The 24,850-nt window shown below is 48.9% G+C and overlaps 1 protein-coding gene across 3 annotated transcripts in view; it reads right to left on the bottom strand.

Moving 5' to 3' along the window:
• The window catches only part of ZNF236 (zinc finger protein 236), a 1,135,475-nt gene that overhangs the window by 927,303 nt on the left and 183,322 nt on the right, over positions 1 to 24,850 (bottom strand). For all 3 annotated transcript variants that reach the window (XM_086965182.1, XM_086965180.1, XM_086965183.1), the window contains exon 7: positions 15,947 to 16,087. In XM_086965182.1, coding sequence (XP_086821308.1) covers positions 15,947 to 16,087 — 141 coding nt within the window. The remainder of the gene's footprint in view (positions 1 to 15,946; positions 16,088 to 24,850) is intronic.

Genomic DNA, 24,850 nt, shown 5'->3' with positions numbered 1-24,850 from the left:
TGACATGCTACAACAAAATCCAGGTGTGTCCTGTAGCCAGCAGCCCCTAAGAACCCAGAGGACCTGCCCTGCCTACCAAAACCAAACTCTGTCTCCCATGAGCACAAGATTTTCTCACCCACAGACTCTGGCTCCGGCCAAATTTGCAAGTCTGCAGCACTCTACTCCTGACGCCCACGGCCCGAGTTTGAGTAACCCAACACCACGAGGAGGTCTCCCCGGCTATCCTGACCTGGGATCTGTTGATCCCTGATCTGCCTCAAGTCTCCAACCGACGCCTGCAGTTCCATTCTGGCAGATCGCCGCCGACGACCGCGACCGGAGCGAGTAAGAGAAACCCAACACCAAAAGACCCCTGCACCAGATGTCCCACGGCCTTGGCTGGCTCAACAGACGGTGTCTTCGGCATCCCAAGACATCCCAACTTACCCCTCCAACTGGTGGTAGCCTCCAGAAGATCTTCGTACCGGAACAAGCAGTGTTTGTTTCAACCGGAGAATCCCCATTGAATCAGCAGGGCACCAATGCCAAAATAGCACCTTGCACCCTGCCACCCCTGTGCCGCTGTGGGTACACCTTGTGTGCTAAATCGTATCCACCCTTTTTGCCCGGAGTCCAACACCAGGAGTTTTGCTCCCACAACCTTGTGGCCTGCTCGTGAGCAGCCACCAACCAGAGGCCACCTATCCCCCTTAGGATAACATTGAGCCTCAGCACCCTGCACCCGGCCGCCCTAGTGCCGCTGAGGGTGCTTTGAGTGCGCATACTTGCCCCTGGGAGAACCCCGCTTCCAACCCCAGGAAACAAATTCCCAAAACCAAGTACTTATCCGTAAACTGATAACAGAGAAGCGTGGCTCAATGGTTAGAGCGGCAGACCCTGATGCAGAGGTCTGGCCCGGGACCAGGGTTCAATTCCCGCCTCGGCGGCTCTTGGACTCAATCTCCCCGGACCTGATAATTCTCGCCTCAGTGCCTAGTCTAATCATTGGTCCCACTCTGTGACTCTGAGCAATAGCTTGCTTAATCTCCACAACTGCCCCAGCAGCGCTTGGATGCCTGGCTTCATCTTGGGGGTGCCCAAGAGTGGACATCTCACAGGAAAGCCAGGAAGGGTTCCACAGCGGTATGAATACAGCGCTACGAGACCTCTGGGTAGAGGGCGCTATATAAATACAAACACATTTACATTTACATCCCATAGGACTGCATTTACTGCTTTTCTGTGAAAAATCTTCCAAGTGTGGAGTTAGTTTGTATGAAAACCTTAGTAAACTGCACATTTATACAAAGTCAATTACTAACCTATTGTCTAGGAAATGTCCCAGTGCGATATCTAAGCATTTCACAGAGTAGCAAAAGTAACTTAAAAAGTAATCTGAGAAGTAACTTGTCCAGTAATCTATAACGTAACTGAAAAGTAATTTTGACTGTTGACTTACCTGGAAACCAACCAACTGCATTCAACTTCTATTTCACTGCATAAATCTTGCAAAGTATTATTATACTTACCTGTACCAAGCCTGGCTTTGTTCTAGAAAAAAAAAATATAACTAAATAATATTTTTTATACAAACAAATTGGTCTGAATTCAGTCTTTAAGTGTGTGACATCCTTTCTTGCCTAAGTGTGACAATAAATGTTTAACACTACCCTCTGATAAAGCCTTACTGCTCCCTCACACTACCAAAAATAGAGAGTAAGTGGAGAAGTGTGGCTCAGGGGTTAGAGGCGGCAGACTCGGAAGCTGAGATCGGTCCTGGACCAGGGTTCAATTCCCCGCCTCGGCGGGTCTTGGGCTCAAAATTCCACGGACTCGATAATTCTCGTTCTGGTGCCTACTCGACTCACGGGTTCACACTCTGCGACTCTGGGCAATAGCTTGCTTAATCTCCACTACGGCCCCTCGCGGCGGGATGCCTGGCTTTCACCTTGTGGATACCCTGCTGGGGTTATCTCACAGGGGAATACCAGGACGGGTTCCCAAGGCAAGCGCCTTGATGCCTTCGGGTGATACGTGCGCTATATAAATCGCAATACATTTACATTTACATTTACATTATCTACATTTACCTCTGGGTAGGCTTGAAATCATTTGAAACTCTGTGCAAGGAATTTGCCCTAGTTAAGTATCAAGTGTTTCGTGGATCCCCTAACTTTGGGGATCCACTGGACTATGTGAACACTATACCTTACTTTGGTATAGTATACACAGAGCCAGCTTCCGACACCCTGCCACCCTCTACTTAAGCTGTTGCTTGTGTCATGGTGACCGTCGAGCCGGTGGGGGCACTCAGTGACTGGAGAGCATTGCCTGAGTGTAATAATTGTAGCAATGCAGGATTTGATGAGCACATTGGACCCAAAGATTAATACTTTGATAATTGATGTCAATCTCATGCAGGCTGACCTTAAGAAGATTAGTGAGGTGACGACAGTAGAATCACAGATTGCTCTATTCCAATCAACCACAAAACAATTTGAGACCCAGGTGCAGTCTCTTACACAGCCGCCCTGAGCAATGGCAATAAATCTTGAAGATCAGAAGGGAAAAGCAAGGAGAAACAAAATCAGGATGTTGGGGGTGCCACCAACTCCAGACAATCCAGAAAGCCGAACCCAGACTCAATCTCAGCATCCCACGACAAGACCACATCACTTAGCACCTACAAGACCTCAACTGGTTCCCTGTCGAAAAGAGACTGACTTTCAATCTGCTCACTCAAGCCTCCAAATCCCTCCAAAACACCGGACCACAATACCTCAACGAAAGAATCTCCTTCTACGCTCCAAAGAGAAACTTCTGCTCCGCCGACCTTGCCCTGGCTGAAATCCTTTGCATTTGCAGAGCTAGGAAGGGAGGAAGGACCTTCTCCTACTTCGCAGCCAAGACCTGGAACAAACTCCCCCTCAGTATTAGGCGAACCACCACAATGCAAGCATTCAGGAAGAGCCTGAAGACATGGCTCTTTGGCTGAATCGGAGCTGCCCGAATTTCCTCCCTCCTCTCCTAGCTCCTTAAGACCCTAGCGGGTGAGTAGTGTGCTTTACAAATTCCCAATTGATTGATTGAGAGGGGACAAAAGGTCCTAATGCGGATCACTTTCTGGAAAATTTGTAAATATGCTATGCCCCAAACATCTGAGTTCTTCTTGGTTGAGAGGGCCCATAGGGCGCCCATACCCCCGCCCAAACCAGGTGCTCCCCCAAGGACAATCATCATCCGGATTTTCAATTATCATGATAGAGATGCGATTCTTCAGGTGGCAAGAACACATGGAGACCTTCATTATGAGAATGCCATTGTTTGCTTTTTCCCCGGTCTTCACCTTCCAGGTTCAACAACAACGACATAGTTTTGAGATGGTGAAGAAGGAACAGAGAGAGAGAATGACCATTTTGCTGTAGCCCGCCAGACTACAGGTGATTGTGGAGGGTAAAACATGGCACTTTGGGTCCCCAGAGGAGGCTTGGGTATGCTTGGGGCTGTAGTAATTCTTGGTCAGTAGAATGAGCTTGGGCCCAGGGAGATTGGGGGAGGGGCGGGGCAGACAAGGCAGCAAATGGCTTGCAGGGGACTCTAAACAATGACCCAGTCAGGGAATCATAACTGGGATTATTCACTTAGCATGCCTGGATTATCTTATAACCCAGTCTACTCATCTGAGTGAGTTTAGGCTGCCACTCACAAAGCACGAGGCATATCGGATCATTCACCAGTAGAGGTGAGGCTGGACAGCCCGTTTAGAGACTATTTACTGACCCCCCCCAGACTTGATCCATGGTACTTGAAAGACAAGATGTTTACAGGGAATATAGGATACCGAGTTGACTTCCACTTCAAGGAGAACACGCGATCAGTTAACTCGGCCTGTGTGCTGGGGAGGAATTTAAGACAGTGATTCATGGCCAGGCGCAAGCCCTTATCGGGGAATTAGGGAGGAGAAAAACCTGAAAAGTGCGACCTTGAAGTGTCTATGCGCTCTCTTAGAGACCAGTTTGGTCAACTAGGAGGCGCTTCCCCTTCACTCCAGCATCAGCTGCGCCTGAAGCAGCACAAGCTGAGGGTGTTGTTGGAAGATCATGCTCTGGCCCAGGCGTTGGCCACCCAGCATCACTTGTATGAAGTTAGGAATAAGGCTAATAAACTGTTGGTGTGGCTAGAGAAACATAACAAAGGACGGAACTGGGTTCTTGAGATCCGGGATGACGAAGTGACACTGCAAGCGACAGTAAGTGCTACTGGTGAGATATTTGCAGCTTATTATGAAGCCCTTTATACAACTACAACCGTGCCATTTGGAGATGACTGAGCAGATTTTTTTTTAAGACTTGGCCCTTCCCAGGATTTCAGAGGAGGATCAAAAGACGCTAGACGAAGATTTAACAGTAGAAGGACTAAACACTGCAATATGGACTTTACAGTCAGGGAAGGCACCAGCGCCAAATGGCCTACCTGTGGAACTATAGAAGTGATTGACGGATAAAATTGGGGAGCATCTTATGAGAATTTTTCAGCCTGCGTATAGGGTGGGCTCTCTGCCAGTGGATCAAAGTACTGCGGTCATAGTGCTTATTTCGAAGGAAGGGAAAACTGTGGCTGACTGTGGGTCATACAGATCCATATCTCTGCTCAATTTTGAGTACAAGATCTAGGCCAAGGCCTTGGCGCTCGGATTGCGGTCAGTAAAAACATCAGTGATTCATCCAGATCAATCTGGATTTTTGACACATAGCCTGATGTGTCTAAATCTGAGATGAATGTACAGGCTTTTGCATGTGACTGGGTCCTCCTTTACTGAACTGCCTGCGCTGCTGTCCTTAGATGCCAAGATGGAGTTTGACAGCATGGAATCAAGCTATTTATTTGCCTTGCTGGAACGGCTGGGTTTCAGACAAATTTATTGGATGGGTCAGGCTTTTATATGTAGGCCAATAGCAAGTGTCCAGGTTAATAATTTGGTTTCTAGAGACTTTGCCCTCAAGGAAGGCACAAGGCAAGGCTGTCCTTTGTCCCCTATTCTGTTCCCGCTGGAGCTTTTGGTGACCTGGGTTCGCCGACATCCTCTTATATGGGGTAGTCCAATTAATCGGGTAATCGGGAATGGGACGAAAGGATCTCCTTGTATGCCGATAATGTTCTGTTATATGTCACGAGAGTACCGTACTCTATTGATAAATCTTACAAATATTTCACATATTTGGGAATAACTCTGGATACCGGATTAAATGGGAGAAGTCTTTATTCCCACTCATGGGAGGGACCCCAAGGTTGTCCTCGAGATGCAGGTTCCCAGTGGAGTTGCATGGTTTTCGATATTTGGGCATCTATGTTACAAGGAAGGATCAGCTCTTCTTTGATAGGAACCTTCTCACACATCTGGACCAGTTTCACAGGGATGCCCTGCACTGGCGGACACTCGTGCGCTGCCTGATGGGCAGGACGATTCAGAAAAGGGGGTGGTGATGAACAGAGTGTCTGAATTAAGCAGACCACTCTTACCCAGTCCAAAGATCAGGGCTTGATCCATCACCGTTATTTAGCTCACTGCACCATCCCAGCTCAGGACCTGGCTATATGCAAATAAGTCTGTCCCTGGCACAGTGCATCATGGGAACAGGGCAGACCAAACTACCAAGCCAATTCTTCACCAGAAAGGAGACAAGCTTCCGGGGACCAGTTTCTGGCATTTCAGGCGTCGTCGGCCCGGCTTGCTTGAATCCTGATGGTGCAGTGAGCAAGGGACTCATGTCTGAGTATACCCTGCCACACCTATAGTGGCCAAAAACGATTCAGAAAAGGGGGTGGTGGTGAACAGAGTGTCTGAATTAAGCAGACCACTCTTACCCAGTCCAAAGATCAGGGCTTGATCCATCACCGTTATTTAGCTCACTGTACCATCCCAGCTCAGAACCTGGCTATATGCAAATTAGTCTGTCCCTGGCCCAGTGCATCATGGGAACAGGGCAGACCAAACTACCAAGCCAATTCTTCACCAGAAAGGAGACAAGCTTCCGGGGACCGGTTTCTGACATTTCGGCCGTCGTCGGCCCGGCTTGCTTTAATCCTGATGGTTCTGAGCTGGGATGGTGCAGTGAGCTAAAAAAAAACGGTGATGGATCAAGCCCTGATTTGTTGACTGGGTAGGAGTATTCTGCTTAATTCAGAAACTCTGTCCATCACCACCCCCTTTTCTGAATTGATGGGCAGGACGGCCCTATTCAAAATGATGACTTTCCCCTGCCTTCTGTATGTCCTGCAGAATACGCCCTTTCGGATTCCGCTAGATTTCTTTCAAAAGATAAATAATGAAATACGTCACCTGCTATGGGACAGTTGTGCCGCCCTTATAGTATTGTATAAGTTACAAAGGAGAGTGTACGATGGGGGTCTAGTGGTACCAGACATTCTGAAATATTACTGGGCTGCCCAGTTAGTATCTGTGAACGCCTGGGTGTTTACAGGCCAGGAGGAACCAGCCTATTGAGTCGACAGAATGGCCATTGTCGCACAAGTTACTTACCTTCGGTAACGATATACCTGTAAGAAACAGTAGTTCGTATGAGATTCCTTACCTTAGAATATCCCCAGGCGTCAGATTGGATCTGGAAACTTTTGCGTAGCAGTACCCTTGCGCTTCGGTAGGCGTCTGCGGCTCCGCGTCCGTCGTTGGTGCCGGGATGACAGTGCCGGGATGACAGTGCCGGGATGACGTCGCCGGAGTACTTAGACGCCGGCCTCACGCGCGGACGTCAGTTCTTATACATAGCTTTTCCGCGCCAGAAACGCAGAGCCATGAAACTAGGGCCCTGAAAGGGGGTGACCTTAACCCTAGATATCGATTCGCAGAACGTGGAGGATGGGTGGGGCGGTAAGGAATCTAATACTAACTACAGTTTCTTATAAATATATCATTATCGTAGGTAAGTAACTTGTGCATCTAAAATAAACAGGTTAGTATTAGACTCCTTATCTTAGAATAGATACCCAAACAGTACCAACCCCTGTGGTGGGTCTGCGAACCAATGATCACACCAGAAAGTCCTGGAGAACGGAATGGCAGAAAAAGCCATCTCTCCGGACTTGGCTGTCCAGGCAGTAGTGTCTTGCAAACGTGTGCAGCGAGGCCCACGTAGCTGCCTGACAGATGTCCTGCAAGGGGACTCCCCGTCCCAGGGCAATAGTAGCCGCCGTGGCCTGAGTGGAATGGGCCCTCAGCCCAACAGTAGGCTCCTTATTAGTCAAAGAGTAGCATACTTTGATGCACAACAAGACCCACCGAGAGATGGTCCGCTTGTACACCGCCTGACCTTTCTTAGCACTCACGTAACCAACAAAGAGTTGGTCATCCAGCCGGAACTGGCATGTGCGAACCAAATAGAAAGAAAGCGCACGTTTTGGGTCCAGACGGTGGAGCCTCTCTTCCTCTTTCGAGGGATGCGGAGGAGGAAAGAAGGCGGGCAAGGTGATGGACTGCCCAATGTGGAAGGCTGTGACTACCTTGGGCAGGAAAGAGAGTTGCGTCCGCAACACAACTTTGTCCGGATGGACAGAAAGGAAGGGAGGTTTAGAGGAAAGAGCCTGGAGCTCACTCACCCTCCCAGCAGAGGTGATGGCAACCAGGAACGCAGTCTTCAGAGTAAGGAGACGAAGAGGACAGTTATGAAGTGGCTCGAAAGAAGCGCACATTAGATAGGTCAGAACAAGGTTCAAGTCCCACTGAGGCATCACGAAAGGAACAGGAGGAAACATATGAGTGATTCCCTTCAAAAACCTATTTACAACTGGGGACTTGAACAAAGAGGGCTGATCAGGGAGCCTTAAGAAGGCGGAAATAGCAGAGAGGTAGCCCTTGATAGTGCCCAGAGCAGAGCCCTGCTGGGTAAGAGAGAGAAGAAAGAGGAAAACCTCTGAAAGAGGGGCAGAAAGGGGATCCACAGCCTTTGCAGTGCACTATGCCACAAATTTGTTCCACTTGCAGGCGTATACCGATTTTGTGGAGGGACACCTTGCTGCCAGCATTACATTACAGACTTCAGGAGGCAAGTTAAATGGCCTCAACTGCAGCCGCTCAATCTCCACGCATGTAAGTGGAGACTGGACAGGTTCGGGTGGAAAACCGTCCACTGCTGCTGCGACAGAAGGTCCTCCTGAAGAGGCAGACGAATCGGGGGATCGACAGACATGCCGAGTAGCTCGGGATACCAGTATCTTCGTGCCCAGTCCAAAGCCACTAGGATCACTTGGGCCCGGTCGCGTCTGATCTTCTTCAGCACTCTGGGCAGAAGTGGTATAGGCGGAAAGGCGTACAACAGACCGCAGCTCCACTTGTGATGAAAAGCGTCTCCGAGCGAGTGCCGCCTTGTAAATTCCAACGCGCAGAACTGATGACATTGCGCGTTCTATTCTGTGGCGAAGAGATTTAACCAAGGCTTTCCCCACTACTGAAAGAGGCCTTGCGCCACGTCCGAGTTCAGACGCCATTCGTGATCCATCATGCACCGATGGCTGAGTTCGTCCGCCCTGGCGTTCAGGGAACCTGCCAGGTGTTGAACCACCAGGGTCACGCCCTGATGTTCCAGCCACTGCCAGGGGCGCCGAGCCTCCTGGCATAGGGTCCACGACCCCAACCCGCCCTGTTTGTTGCAGTACCACATGGCGGAGGGGAGGAATGCCTTCAGTGCAAGCCGGATCGCCCGCAGCTACAGAAGGTTGATGTGGAGCCGGGACTCCGCCGGAGACCAGAGGCCTCTGATCTCCGCCTCTCTCATGTGGCCCCTCACAGCCCTGGAGGGACGCGTCCATCACAACTACGTGCTCCGGTTGGGGTAGGGAGAGGGATCTGCCGCTGACCCAATCGCGGTCCATGAGCCACCACTGCAACTGTCTTGCAGTGCCCTCTGAGATCAAGATAAGGTCAGACAAGTTGCCCTGATGCTGGGCCCACTGAAACTTCAGGTCCCACTGCAGAGCCCGCATCCGCCACCTGGTGTGATGCACCAGAAGGATGCAGGAAGCCATCAGCCCCAGAAGCCGCAGCATCAACCTGACCGAGACTTGGGATAACGGCTGAAAGATCGGAATCAAAGCCTGAATATCCCGAACCCGCTGTTCGGGAGGATAAACCCGAAACTGCGGCGAGTCTAGAACCGCTCCGATGAAGAGGAGCTTCTGAGAGGGACACAGGTGTGACTTCGGTACACTGATGGAGAACCTCAGCAGGTTCAGGAGGTCGGCCGTAATCTGGAGGTGGCTGACGACTGTCTGGGGCGAGCCCGCCTTCAACAACCAGTCGTCTAGGTAGGGGAAGACTGAAACCCCTAACCTGCGCAGATGAGCTGCGACCACGGCCATCACTTTCGTGAACACCCGTGGGGCACTGGTAAGGCCGAAGGGGAGCAAGGTAAACTGAAAGTGCTCGTGGCCTACCGTGAACCGCAGGTAAGACCGGTGGGCCGGCAGGACAGGGATATGAAAATAAGCGTCCTGCAAGTTCAACGCTACCATCCAGTCTCCCGGGTCCAGGGCAGCTAAGACCTGAGCCAATGTCAGCATCTCGACGTTGATGTTCCGCAGGTCCAAGATAGGGCATAGGCCCCATTTGTCTTTCTTGGGAACCAGAAAGTAGTGGGAGTAACAACCACACCCTACTTCTGGCCCAGGAACTCGCTCGATGGCCCCCTTGGCCAGGAGGGCCGTAACTTCCTCTTGCAGAAGACTCAAGTGATCCCCCGACATGCGGTGGTACTGCGGTGGCATGGCTGGAGAGGTCGCCTCGAAGGGGAGGGAGTAGCCCCTTCGGACGATTTGCAGCACCCACCTGTCCGATGTGACAGTGCGCCAGTGGAGGAGGTGATGGTGAACCCTGCCCCCCACTGGCGTCACATGGGCTTGAAAGCTCAGACTAGGAGGGTTTTGAGGTGGATGCTGCAGGGGTAGATGTGGACTGACCTCGCCGTTGTCCCCGACCGCCGCCACAGCGGTTACCACATCTGCCACCGTGCTGGATGTTAGTCTGCGGTCCGTGGCTGGCAGGACGTGTGGGGGCTCCCCTTCCTTGGCCACGAAAGGAGCGGGAGGCAACAGTTTGCTGGCGCGGGCCGAGAGGCCCAAGGACTTGGCCATAGCCCTGGAGTCCTTAAAGAGCTCAAGCGCACTGTCTGCCTTGTCGCCAAAGAGGCGACGTCCATCAAACGGCATGTCCATAAGGGTGTTTTGGACATCAGCCGAAAAGTTGGCAGACCTCAGCCAGGCGTGGCGACGAATCGCCACCGTCGTTGTCATCGCTCTGCCCAGCGAGTCCATGGTATCCAGCCACACCAGATGGAATACCGTGCCACATCTCGACCCTCCACAAGGGCTTGGGTGAATTTAGTCCGGACCCCCTCCGGACATTGTGGCAGCACGTCCGCGACCGTGTCCCACAGAGAGTGGGTGTAACAGCCCAAGAGGCACGCGGTGTTGACTGACCGCAGCCCCAAACTAATTGAGGAGAACATCTTTTTACCATACTGTTCATACCTCTTGGATTCCCGATCGGGGGGAGCCGTCGGGAATGCGCTCTGGGAGTTAGAGGCCTGGATGACTAGGCTCTCGGGTTGGGGTGGGTGGACAGGAAGCAAGGGTCACCCGGAGCCGGGCGGTGGCGCCTGGCCACGTTCCTATCTACAGGCGAACCTGTAGCGGGCTTGGACCAAGTGCCCAGAAGAACGTCTGACAAGGCCTCATTAAATGGCAGCAGAGGCTCAGCCGAGCTTGCCTGCGGTTTAAGGACCTCAGTGAAGAGGTTAGTCCTCACGGCCGCGACGGGGAGCACAAGGCTCAAGGCCTTGGCAGCCCGCGTCAGCACCACACTATAGGCAGCCCCCTCCTCCGTATCCACGGTAGGAGGGGAGACAAAACCAGTGTCTGGGGAGGTGTCCCGACCACTGGCCTCCCCTAGCTCACCTGCCCAGTTATGAGAAGACTGGCACTCACGTGCCAGGGGGTCCTCGGACCCCTCCCAATCCTCCTTGCCACCCATCTCCTGATATCCAGAGTCAAAGGATGGGGCCGGGTCGTAGAAGTAAAAATCTCCTAGCGGCGTTGAATAAGGCGCCGCGCAGCGCCGCTCCGACGCCAGACCCGAATCGAGGCTAGGACCGGGGTCGACATCGTCCTGGGACGGCACCGGAGGCGACACCCTGGGGGCCGGCGTCGGCGAGGTCGTAAGGTCGACCGGCGACGACCCGGAACCGGATCCAATGGGACCCTGCTGCGTCGGGACCGAAGTCACCGACGGCGCCGAAGCACCCAGCCCGCGTGGGGACCCAGTCGAAGGCACCGCGGAACCCGACGGAGGAGTGAGCGACCTCATGGCCATGCGGAAGGCCTCGATCTCCTCCGGCGTCGCGTTCTGCTCAGGGACCGGCGGGTATGGAGCAGGCCGCGACGCCTGTGGCTCCGGCGGAGCCGGGTGGTCGGTGTCGCCCAAACCAACAGCCGCATCGCGCGAGTGTCGGGGTGGGGAGTCAGAAGAGCGATGTCGCCTCTTCGACTTCTTGTGCCTCTTACCTGAGGACTTCGAGCCCAAAGACTGATGACGACTCCCGGAACTGTGGTGACTCCAGCCCCGCGACCGGTCCCTCGACCTCCTTCCAACCGGGACCTCGAGCGGCGCGGAGCTGACTGCCGGAGCTCGAGTCGCTTGCGGTACCGCTCCGGTCTAGCTTTGGACGTCAGGGACCGGCAGTCGGAGCAGGACTTGTCGTCGTGGTCGGGGCCCAGACAGTGAAGGCACCGGCGATGGGGGTCTGTAACCGACATCAGTCGGCTACAATCGACTAGAGGAAGCATATGAAGATCTATATTGTTGGTAGCAACCTCTGTTAAAGTATTGTCCTCTGCCCCTTGAGCCACGAAAATTGGTGTTTTTATATTGAAGGGTACCCAAGGCTCTAGCCGTATCTGTGTCTTTCTTAATGAATTGAAGGGCCTCAACAATGTGGATACCAAAAAGGAGTTGTACCTCATAAGGCATATCAAGGATCTTGGTTTGTATTTCGGGTCGGAATGTTGTTGCCTTAAGCCACCCTTGGTGCCGCAGAACTGCCGCACCAGCCAGTTGGCGGAAACCAGTTGAAGCGATGTCCATAGCACAATCTATTATTTCAGAAGATGACCTTTCATCCTCCAGAAACACCTTTCTTGCTTGGTCTTTGGATTCTTGCGGCAAGGAGTCCTAATATGGTGCTATATCTGACCACATTTGTCTGTTGTAGCGTCCCAAGAGCGCCAGTGAGTTAAGACGCTCGTACTGTTAGCGTTGACATAGAGGAAAACTGCTTCCCTTTATTGTCCAGGCGCCTGCCCTCCTTATCCGGGGAAGCTGAAAGTGTGACAGAAGGGTGTTTAGATCTGCGTTGCGCTACCTGAGTGATCACGGAATCAGGCTTTGGATGCAAATGAGACAGGCTGGAGCGTAGTCTGGAGCCCTATATTTCTTGTCCAACCTTGGCAGAACTGGAGGGACTGTAGAGGGATTTTGCATGATCTTGATGCCCTGATCCCAAATATAGTTGATGATGGGCATCAACAGGACAGACTTTTTATAAGGTTCCTTGAAATCGTAAAGGAAACAGGAGATTATGAAAACCTCCTATATCCTCAGGAGGTGAGCCCGCCTGAGGAGGCAAAGGCAATGCGGGAAGAGAGATAACATAGTCGTCCCATTCGTCATGGTGTGACTGTGTATCCTGAAGCTCACCCTCTTCCTGTCCATCATCATCATCATCTTCCGTAGATCAAAGGGGTGGCACCAGCACCTCAATGGGAACAGGTGGTAGAGGTGGTACGTGCACACTCTGTGGCGGTAACGACACTGTAGCAGGAGAAGGCGTAGAGGTAGGGAACCTCCTTCTGTAGTCAGAGATCATAAATTGCAGATCCGAGACCAAGGCTGAAGGCAGACAAACCATCTGTTGTTGTTGTTGATGAGTGTCCTCATGATAATACTCCTGCTCTTTCATATCCTTATCGTCATAATCAGAATCCTCCTGATACTTAACATTAAGTTCGGAGGGACTTCTTGCAGCCCTAAACATGCAATCTTCATCCGAATCCTCCTCCTCATCCAAAAGGTGCGAAGGTGGTAAAGGATGAACCCTACTGGGTGATGTAAGGGAAGGCGACAGTCTTCGTTCCGTAATTTTATGATGGAAATATGACATTTTTAGTCCTGCCGTAGGCGTCGTCAACGACGAAGCCGTCGTCGGTATAGACGTTGTTCGCAGAGAAATCGTTGATGATTGTAATAGACGCTGCTGTCGACGAGGGACTTCTTGTCGTCGAGGCAGTCATCGACGGGATGGTCGTCGACAGTACACTCTTCAATGACGACGATGTATTAGTCGTCGACTTCGTCGTAGACGCAGTTGTCGACGATGTTGTTGTTGTCGACATCTTGATCGTCGGCGACAAAGGGGCACATGCCATCGACGAAGAAGTTGTCGTTGACGACAAAAGAAACGCCGACGAGACTGACAGTGTTTAACTCGCCGTCGTCAACGAAGTCACTCCAGCGGCACTCTGTGGAGATTTCAGTGTCGTCACTGCCATCGTCGACGAGGTGGTCGTCGTCGGGGCTGAGGTAGGCTTTTTGAAAGTGTGCTTCACCCTCGGTGTGGAGTCAGAGTGTCTGGAGCTAGTTTCTTTGACTCTGGAAAGGAAGAAGAGTCCTTTGCAGGCACATCCTAAAGTTTTGGAATCTCTGAAGGCTGTTTTTGCGTCTTCTTTTGAGGTTGCTGCAAAGAAGGTCCTGATATATACTGAAAGAACTTGAGCAGAGCTCAGTGGAGACTCCCTTAGCACGACGTGCGGTAGAAAATCTGAGGGACTAGAGCTCCTTCCAGGAAGGTGCCAGAGGGTGGTGGCAGCTGATAGATTACTCTCTAGAGTTTGGTCCTTATTACAAAAGGACCTGGATATGTTACTAATGTGAGGCCTTTGGCCCATTACTCTGTATGTCTAATGGGACATTACTTTATTTATGTACTGGGGACTCCCATCCCGACGACGCGGAATCATTCAGGCATGTGAATCTATGAAAGATACCCTAATACTGGATAAGTTAACTTACTGAGGAACAATCTTTCTGATGGATACTGAATGTGCAGGTTGCTAAGGCACCACAGTGGATCAAGAAGCTTGACATATCTCTCCTGCCCCAATACGTGGCACCTGAGCTTCCAGATCTATTGCCCAGATGTGCATTACAAAGCCATATATGGCACCACCTCAGGGCACTGACATCAGATACAGTACTTTTTTTCCACATCATAAGAGGTGGAGATAAGGCCCACAAGAATGACAGTCAATCAAAATAGAGGAAGGGGGTGGGACTCGGAGCAAGATCAAGGTCCAGAACCAATACTCCCATAAAGCAATGTATAGAAATTTAGACAGATCATGGCCACAACCAGGACAGACGTTTATTGGTGGTAGAGATTTCCATGAAGTGGTAGACACGCCTTTCAAACTCCTAGTAGGTTCTAAGTCAAATGACTTAGTTCTGATGAGACCGGTTTAATAACCCAGCGTCGAAACGTCAACATACCCCTTGGTTCATAAATCCATGAATAAGTACTAACCCACAATCAGATCCTCATCAAAATTATAGGTTGACTAGGGTTGTACAGTGTCTTATGAATTTACCAACTCACCAGAGCACTGCGTTGTCTGCACTTTGTATATATTGTCATTCTGTGGACTTTGGAGAATATACAGAGAGAACCCATGACAATATTTTTTGTTTAATTCGACTGACATTCTCTCTGTATTGTTCGAATTATTACATTGACTGTGGGATTCCTTTACTAATTGTGGGACTCTACCTTGCTAAATGATACCCACGGCACACTGTGTACATTTCTAATATTTATCCCTTTCTCCATGGGCATACAGGGATATCCTTGTAACATATTACATACACCAAATTCAAGGTGACAGGTCAAAGCCAAGTTATTATCATTTTTTTTAACCACGTCCTGCGCGTCACTCACAACTTTCACAAAATGGTCACAAAGCTGGACGAGAAGGTTTGCAATAACAATTTGTGCCATTTTCTACAATGAAATGAGAATAGCAGGCGAGAAGACAAGCTCAATTTGTGGAGCAAATGACAAGTCTCCCAGAAGAGAACACCTTCCTCCTCATTGCCCTTTGATGCCTATCTGACAAAGTGGAGGAAAAGGAGTCGGGGTTCTGCTCGATGGAAGTGTGGGAAAAAAGTTAAACTGTAACCTGTGACCGTCTAGAAAGAAAGATTTCAAACTGCAATTCTAGAACTTCAAAGAAGAGCCAATGAATCCAGATTCCACTCCTGATAAAAATGGTATCCTGAATGGACCTTTAGTATGTGAAAGGAAAGAGCCCAGGCTGATTTGACATAGGCATAGTTTAGTGATTAGTAGTCCATATTAGTCACACTCACACATCATGTATCCAATCCTATATTGGGAGAAGTGCGAGAACACTGGCTAGCAGGACTTTTGCCACTGACTACAAACGTATGTTTCTGGAGCATAAATGTGTGAAACTTTTATTTTTTAAACAAACATGGTAGGAGCTGTGTGTGTAAAACAAAATGGTCTGATCCGCACAAGCAACACCTCTCTGGATTTCCTGAGTGTCTAGTTTTCAAAAATACTTTGGTTGGTGGTTTCGTGGTGTTTGCCCACAGTTAGTTTTTTGCACCACAATGTCTAGCATTTGAAAATCTTGGAGGAAAATATAAACAATAATGTAGGAAGTAATATAACGATAAAAGTTATTGATATGGTGTAAAATATAGCCATCTAACATTTGTCACTAATTCACAGCACAATCAAATTGCCATTCAAAATGAAAACTAAATTAAGTCTACATATGTTTACTAAATATATATACTGAGGATTTAAAGTGCAATTACCGAGTCTTCACATGGACCAGCAGAGATGGTTATATTCTGAGACAATCCAACATGCATCTTGCTAAAGTGCGTATTTAAGCTACCAATGCTTTTAAAGTTGCAGCTGCATTCAGAGCAGTGAAATATAGGACCATCCGGATCCTGTTAGGCATATGGAAAAGAAAAAAACAAGTTTGTATGTCAATATGGGGAAAAATTATTACATCTCCACAAACATTTTAAAACATTTTAACACTGATAAATCAAAAATAGAAAACGCTGAAAAAAATACACCAAAAATTAACATCAAAATAAAATGTTCACAAATAAGACTTTTAAACAAGTTTCCTTTACATATTCTGTAGCCCACCTTTCCAGTCCAACATGCTTTTTCCAACATGTGTCCCACTTGTCAATTTACTTTTTGGCACAATTGCCTTCATAATTAGTGAATTAAAGCCAACAAAAATACAAATAATGAAATTAACCCAGATATAATTTAAATTATCTACAGCACACAATTAAGAAAATCTTGTTAATATAACAGCATTCCAATGTTTTGCCTAAAATATTTTTCTATTGCTGTGAATAATATTTAACAATGCCAACTGAATACGCTTCAAACCACATGCAAGAGCTATTAGCTTTGTGAATAGGTTTTAGCCATGTTGTACACCAGCTTGGCTGCTGTTCAGCAGGGCTAAAAGTCAGTGTTGGAAGGTAGAGTGTTGTGGATTACAGTGGAGTGTTATGAAGTGGCATAGAGAGCCATAGAATGGTGTGGAGTTGAGTAGAGTAAGTTGAGTAGAGTAAAGTGAAGGGTCATGGAGTGGCGTTGAGCGACATAGTATTGTGGAGGGTTATAGAGGAACTAGAGTGTTGTAGAGTGGAAGGGCATAGAGTGCAGTCGAGGGTCACAGAGTGAATTGGTATGGAGTGTTGTGGAGTGGTATGGCGTAGACGCTGTTGCGTAGAGTATAGTGTTGTAAAGCAGTGTGGCTTAGAGCAGAGTAGATTGTTAAAGAGTGAAATGGCACAGTGGAGTAGTGCAGTAGAGTGGAATGACAGTGGAGTCGAGTATTGTAATGTGGAGTGGAGTGGAGTGGCACAGGCTGTCCTAGAGTGGTGTGGAGTAGTGTGTTGTACAATAGAATGGAATAAAGTGGCATGGCATGGCATACAGGGGATGTTGTAGAGTGGCATAGTGTGGAGTACAGTGTCAGAATGGAGTTGAGTTTAATGGAGTAGAGCATCAGAGTAGATTGTTGTAGAGTGGAGTAGAGTGGCCTAGAGAGAAGTGACCCAAACAGCAGTGGTGCAGAGTAGATTGGCATAGAGTGCTGTGGTGTAGTGTGCTTTGGCGCAGAGTAGAGTGGCGCAGAGTAGAGTGGTGCAGAGTGGATTGCAGTGGCGTAGAGTGCAATGGGACTGAGTGGAGCGGCACAGGGTGTACTAGATGTGCATAAAGTAGATGGTTTCAAGAGTTGAGTGAAGTGGCGCAGGGTGAGGGGAAGTGGTGCAAGATAGAGTGCAGAGGTGTACAGTAGAGGCTTAGAGTGCAGTGGCGTAGAGTGCCGTGACATGGAGTGCAGTGGGGCATAGCAGATTAGTAGATGGCGTACAGTGCAGTGATGCGATGCAGAATGGAGTAGTTAGTAGTGGCATATTGTGTAGCGGGGTAATTGTAGAGGGGTAGATTGCAGTTGTGTAGATTATAGTGTCGTAGATTGTAGTGGCAGAGTGCAGTGGTGCAGAGTAGTATAGAGTTCAGTGGTGGAGAGTGTAGTCTTGGAGTGGAGTGTCTTGGACTTCAGTCTTGCAGAGTAGAGTGCTTTGTGTGCAAGGGCAGTGTTCAATGGCAGTGCAGTGGTGAAGAGTAGAACAGAGTGGCATAGAGTGCAGTGGTGCAGAGTAGATGGGATGCAGTGCACTGTTTTTAAGTAAAGTGGTGTAGAATCCATTGTGTAGAGTACAGTGGTTTAGAGTAGAATGGCGTAGGGGTGCAGCGTAGAGTGCAATGGCATAGACTGCAGTAATGTAGAGTGCAGTGGCATAGAGTGGAGCAGTGCAGGGTGGAATAGAGTGGCATAGTGTGCAGTGGCATAGAGTAGCGTGCAGTAGAATGTAGTGTTGCAGAGTAGATTGGATTGGAGTAGAGTGCAGTGGAGTTAAGAGGAGCGATGCAGAGTATAGTGGTGTAGAGTGTAGTGCATTGGCGTGGAGTGCAGTAGACTGAAGTGACAGAGTGCAGTGGTGTAGGGAACAACAAGACCTTATGGAATAATTCTTGGTGGCCCCAAAGTTTTGGAATTTTGCCCACCGCAGTACCGTAAGCCAGAAATCTCAGAGTAATGTTGGCTAATAAACTCACTTTTATGGATCACTCCAATCAGGTAGCATCTTCATGTTTTCTAATGCTAAAAATTCTATAAATTAAAAAAACACAATTTGCCATATCTCCATCTGGATCTTAGGAAAACTAGGATCTTGGCTCTGGCTTTCTCTAAGATCGACTATTGTAATGCCCTCTTGGTAGGAGCACAATCTCGAGTTAAAAAAAATTGCACTCTCTCCAAAAAGCAGACGTCAGAACACTATTAAACTTCCCTAAATTACGTTCAGTATCCAAATTCATCAGAGAACTTTATTGACTCCCTGTCAGGGAACGTGTTCAATTTAAAGCTCTATGCTAGACTCATAAGGGATTACATCAAAATGGTCAAGGTTTTCTTCATGATTCCTTTAAACGGTACCAACTAGTACAGCTCTACGGTTTAGGACAGCCAACAAAGTGCAAGTTCCTAAAATAAGGATAACAAACTGGGAAGTAGGAACTTCCCTTTCTCAGCTTCTAAATGGGGGAATAAATTACCACCCATCTTAGAGCTCAGACTAACCTGTTAAGATTCAGGAAAGAGCTGAAAACCTAAATCTTTAACATAGGTTAGATTCCAAAGTAAATTGAGCCTCCATTTATCACTGTTGTCTCAGGTTGTTCAGCACACTAGCGACAAGACGCCACCTGGCAGCAGTGCGCTTTACAAAACCTCATAACAATAGAGTGGTGCAACGTTCAGTGGCAGAGAGTGCAGAGTTGCAGAATAGATATACTGTGCAGGGGTGTATAGTAGAGTGGCGTAGAGTGCAGTGGTACAGAGTAGTTAATGTGGCATAGAGTGAAGTGGCGCAGAGTGCAGTGGTGTAGAGTAGAACAGAGTGGCGTGGAGAGAAGTGGCATTGAGTACAGTGGTGCAGAATAGAATGGAGTGGTATAGAGTGTAGTGGCATAGAGTACATTGTTGCAGAGTAGGGTATAGTGGCACAGTGAAGTGGCGTTGAGTGTACTGGTTTTGAGTAATGTGGTGTAGAGTGAAGTGGCATAAAGTGGAGTCGTGCAGAGTAGAATATAGTGGTGTAGAGTACAGTGGCAGAGAGTAGCTGTAGAACATTGTGGTGAAGATTGGCTTTGAGTGTATTCACATACAGTGCAGTTGCGTAGAGAGGAGTGCAGTGCAGTGCAATGGCGTGGAGTTCAGTGGTGCAGAGTAGAGTGGCGTTAATTTCAGTAGCAGTGTGTGCAGTGTTGTGGAATAGAAGTAAATGGTCTACAGCGGTTGGTGCAGAATGCAGTAGAGTGCAGTGGTGTGCAGTGTAATGTTGCGCAGAGTAGTGTGGGGCAGAGTAGTGTGGGGCAGAGTATAGTGACGCAGAGTAGAATAAAGTGGAGTAGAGTGCAGTGGTGTAGAGTGGAGTGGTACAGCCTAGAGTGCATTGGCGTAGAGTAGAGTGGGATGGAGTAGAGTGGGATGGAGTGGGGTGGAGTGGGGTGGGGTGGGGTGGGGTAGGGTGGGGTGGAGTGGGGTGGAGTAGAGCGGGATGGCGTAGAGCGGGATGGAGTAGAGCGGGGTGGCGGGAACGGCGTGGAGCGGCATGGTGTAGAGCGGCGTGGCGTAGAGCGGCGTGGCGTAGAGTGAAGCAGAGTGGCGAAGAGTGGCGTGGCGTAGAGTAGAGTGAAGTAGAATGGAGTGGCGTAGAGTGGAGAAGAGTGGCGTAGAGTGGAGAAGAGTGGAGAAGAGTGGCGTAGAGTGGAGAAGAGTGGCGTAGAGTGGAGAAGAGTGGCGTAAAGCGGAGTGGCGTAAAGCGGAGTGGCGTAAAGCGGAGTGGCGTAAAGCGGAGTGGCGTAAAGCGGAGTGGCGTAAAGCGGAGTGGCGTAAAGCAGAGTGGCGTAAAGCAGAGTGGCGTAAAGCAGAGTGGCGTAAAGCAGAGTGGCGTAAAGCAGAGTGGCGTAAAGCAGAGTGGCGTAAAGCAGAGTGGCGTAAAGCGAAGTGGCGTAAAGCGGAGTGGCGTAAAGCGGAGTGGCGTAAAGCAGAGTGGCGTAAAGCAGAGTGGCGTAAAGCGAAGTGGCGTAAAGCGGAGTGGCGTAAAGCAGAGTGGCGTAAAGCAGAGTGGTGTAAAGCGGAGTGGCGTAAAGCGGAGTGGCGTGGAGTGGAGTGGCGTGGAGTGGAGTGGCATAGAGTAGCGGTGTAAAGTAGAGTGGGGTAAAGTAGAGTGGGGTAAAGTAGAGTGGGGTAAAGTAGAGTGGGGTAAAGTAGAGTGGCGTAAAGTTGAGTGGCGTATAGTAGAGTGGCATAAAGTAGAGTTGTAGGAAGGTGGAATCTGACTGCATGGTTACCCCCACTTTTTTCCTGGTGTTTTGCTGGTTTTTGACTTGTCCGACTGGGATCCTGCTATCCAGGACACCAGTCTATCTGCTTTCTCCCTTAAACTGCAATGCATGTACTTTAGGTACACTCCAGATTGGATACTGGGGTACCCTTATCAGTCCTTAGTATAGGGTACACCATTTACCCGGAGCATTGGTACCCCAGAGGCCTACCAGGGGCTGAAGCATGTATTTTGCCACCCCTGAGAGACCATTCAAAATGCTACTGCAGCCTGTGTAAGGTGGTGCACGCACCCCTTACTTAAATATAGGTTACCTATATCTATTCTAAATCATCACTGTACATATCAATTAGTCACCTCTATGGCAGGCCTTATCAATCCTGGAGGCAGGGTGCTGGGTTTTGTGTGAGCAGAGCCCCTCTGCAGCCTTCGGAACCTATTCTCCGGGGTTGTCTGTGATGCAGCCAAACCATATATATTTAAAGTGCATTATAACCTCGCTGTAAATGCTAACTTTAAAACAGCTGCTTAGAAACATGTCATGTTTGTCAAACACCTTGGAATCATACCTCCACAAAAATAACTGGTGGATTCCACCAGACACTTTTCATCTTCCGGGCAGCAGAACTTCTTCACATCCCGCCATTGAAAACAACAAGGGTTTTCCAACACCACTTGACCCCTATGCACCCGGCTCCTCTGGGATAGGTAACACGGGTACCTCGGTACTCACAAGGGTGCTGGCCTTAGAACCTTCTATGTTCCAAAGGGTTTGCTTGAAGTCCTCTCCGAAGTGTCCTTAAACTGTCATTTTCTAACCGTGACTTTCCCAAAGAGTTGTACGGAACAGGCGTCTGTGTACTCGCACTTCACCCGTCGTCCGTGGGCTAACTGTGTCACTCCTTTGGATGGTTCCTTGGGGTCCCAGCGATTCTATGTGCTCTAGGGACTGTGTCTAGTGAAGTTGTTGTTGTTATACCATTATTAGGTCTCGGCCTGCGTAGTCTGCGCTTGCGCAGTCTCGCTGGCAAGATCCTATGTTTTCCAGAGTGGGGCTTGAACCCGCCCCTCTTCTCCATTGGCTGGCTTCCTAAACGGAGGCCAGCCATTGGAGAAGAGGGGCGTCTGTCCATTTAAGCCCTGTCTTTTTGGGATTGAGGGGTGTATTTTTTCGTTTCTTTCTCTCCTCTTCCCATTGGCTGGAATTTTACATTCCAGCCAATGGAAAGAGGAGAGAAAGAAAAACACGCCCCCCTAGTCGGAAAATGACGGGGCGTTTCTCCGAGGCATTTCTGCATGACCTCGGAGAAACATGGTGGTGTGGAGCGCTCCTCTCTTACCTTCTGGAGATGGCGAGCGCTTTTTCTCTAAAGAAATTGTCATTTGGCTGTTGAGTGTCATTCATAGGTGTCCCTAAAACCACGGAAATGGAGTTTACACACAAACATGTTCACACTCTCAACGTCTGAAACGGGTGGACCAGGACTATGAGATTGTAATATTTAAGCAAAGATTGGTCAAGCCCTAAGGAGTTCTGCCCACCCAGGTTAAAATACCTTCGAGACCACGCTACGTCACTTGGTGCAGAGACCCCCCACTGTTCCTCTACACCACCAGCAGCAGACCTTTTTAGACCGCTACCTTCTTTCTCTTCAAGTGAACGCAGACCCTGTGTCGCATACCAGACGTACGAGTCACGACCCAGCATCCTATAACCAGGCAGCTTTGAGCGACACGTTCCTTGAATTCAGTTCCCCAAATCCGTTTCGAAATACTAAAGACCACACGTTTCCCGTGTTGTGACTGACTGAACAAATCCATTAAAAGATAATTCAGCCTTAACCGGTCCAAGATGGCCGACGTGTTTACCGCGTCACAGGGGGCGGCTAGGGAGTTTACGCTGCGAGTCCACCTTCTCTGTTCACTGGCGGCTGTTTTGGTTTTTCTTCCCGTGCGTTCCGCTGCGGTTGGTGGTTGACTCCGGCGTGTGGCTGTAACCATTTCAGTCCCGCGCGATGGCCGTGACGGTGTGGGTGAGGGACCCGTTCGACTGAAAAGTTGACCGGCATACTGTATGCGATGGGACCCCGGTGCGCGATCTGCTTCCCAGGGACAAGGTGAGGAGCTATCTAAACGAATTGGGAACATTATGGCGTCATAAACATGCGCACGTCACATGGCGTGGCTGACTCCTGAGTATAATGCCAACCTTGGTGTCGTCACAGTTTGTTGACGTCTTGTGGATATCTTTATTGTTGATTACGATTCTCTGAAGTTGCTTACCGTACATCTGTATTTCCTTTTGGCAAGTTCTGCTCATTATGTTTATAGTGGTCAAACTGTCATTTTTCTTGCAGATGCCATTGTCTCGCCAAGGTTGCACAATTGCGCTTAAATATTACCTACTATCTCTGACCAGGTGTGGAACTGCTTGTGAACCATTTTCACCTTTTTATCATGTCATCCCGTGCTTGGCCTGCGATCCTCTGTCATCGGTTGAACCATGGACATCAATTCACCAAAATATCAGGGGTAGTGGAAGTACATCAATTTGTTTTAACCCAGATAGCATATGGCTTTTGACACGCTGTCACACTCCCCTCAGCTGTTTGTCATCTGTTTAACGTTTCTAGTTTCGGTCACGTCTGTCTCACCTGTTGCTGACTCTTGTTCACTCCTACGGTCTATCTTAACTGTGTCTTTCTCACTGATCTCCTTATAAAACATGTTTTCCCCTCTCTCACCTAACTTTCTCACCTGTTCTATCTCTTTTTACAGTCATCTTTCTCCCTCCTCCTAATCCTTTATCTGTGTTTTTTCACCTGTTTGTCACAGTATTATTGGTGTCTCTTTCAAAACTCTTTGTCTCTCTCAAGATACATCCGCCTGTGTTTTCTTTTGATCACCCATGTCTTTGTAGTGTCCTTTTCCTTTCGTTATTTTACCCTTTCTTTGTCTCAAAGCCGTTTAACTTTACCTCCTCTCTCCCTGTCCCTTGTATTTGTTTCTTACTCTCTTCATTTGTTCAGGGGCAACAGGAGGCACAGAGATGATCCACTTTACTTGGAACAATAAATTATTCTTTTCCAAGTTAGCTACTGTTCTCTAAGGTCAGGAGATCGCAGCGACAGAGCTGGGGGTAGCAGGAGGCAAGCCAGGGGTCGCAGCTTTTACTCTGACAACCCTAAATGACGTTCATGGGTTGAACGTTTCATACAGGCGGAAGATTGGCCTTGAACTTTAATTGGAATAGTAAGCAGGTATAAAGCAACCCTATTTTGAACTTGGGCGGTCATTATTTTCCGTGTAAATATATGTCATTATTTTCCCTTTAAATATATGTTTAGCACTTCTCTAGCCAAATGAGCAGCAGAGTCTTTACAGTTATGAGGAAGAAACGATAAGGTTAGGTTATAGAGAAAGCAACGTTTTGAACAATGTTAGTTATTTGGGGGCGTCTGAAAATGCTTGGTTTTAAGCATTTCAAGAAGTCTGGCACATAGTAGTTGAGCCGGAGTTCTGTAGGTAAGGGATTCCATAATCGTGCTTAGGAGGAGATGGTTTGATTAAGAGTTGTATTTTTTTGATTTTTCAGTTGGAGCATCGGTGTGCCATATGTAAGATGCGCGGCTTACAAATCTGACAAGTTAACGGCATTCTTTGTCCAGGTAACCTGCAAATCATACATAGAGGCTGAGAAGCCGGAGAATTTCCAGAAAGAGGCGTGTCAGAGCAGAGTTAGAAGTTTGACTTAGCTCAGAGAGCTAAGCATGAGCCGGCCCAACATATAGTCTGTGTGGCTGTGTGTGTGTGTGTGTGTGTGGCTCTGTGTGTGTGTGTGTGGCTGTGTGGCTCTGTGTGTGTGTGTGGCTCTGTGTGTGTGTGTGTGTGTGTGTGGCAGTGTTTATGTGTGTGTGTGTGTGTGTGTGGGTGGCTGTGTGTGTGTTTGGATCTGTGTGTCTGTGTGTGTTTGGCTGTGTGTGTGTGTGTGTGTGTTTGTGTGTGTGTGTGTGTGTGTGTGGCTCGGTGTGTGTGTGTGGCTCTGTGTGTGTGTGTGTGTGGCTCTGTGTGTGTGTGTGTGGCTCTGTGTATGTGTGTGTGTGGCTCTGTGTATGTGTGGGAATGCAAATACAATAGGTCTCGCATTTGAGAGAGATTAAGCTATTGGCATTGTAAATGACAATGCCATTTATTTATCTGTTTCCAAAACCAACACATAAATAAAAATGGTGTCATTTACAATGCCAATAGCTCTAACTT

The sequence above is a fragment of the Lissotriton vulgaris genome, chromosome 4_1, assembly GCF_964263255.1.
Source record: "Lissotriton vulgaris chromosome 4_1, aLisVul1.2, whole genome shotgun sequence".
NCBI lineage: Eukaryota > Metazoa > Chordata > Amphibia > Caudata > Salamandridae > Lissotriton > Lissotriton vulgaris.
The sequence above is the reverse complement of the archived record's forward strand: the minus strand, read 5'-3'. Positions and strand labels throughout refer to the sequence as shown.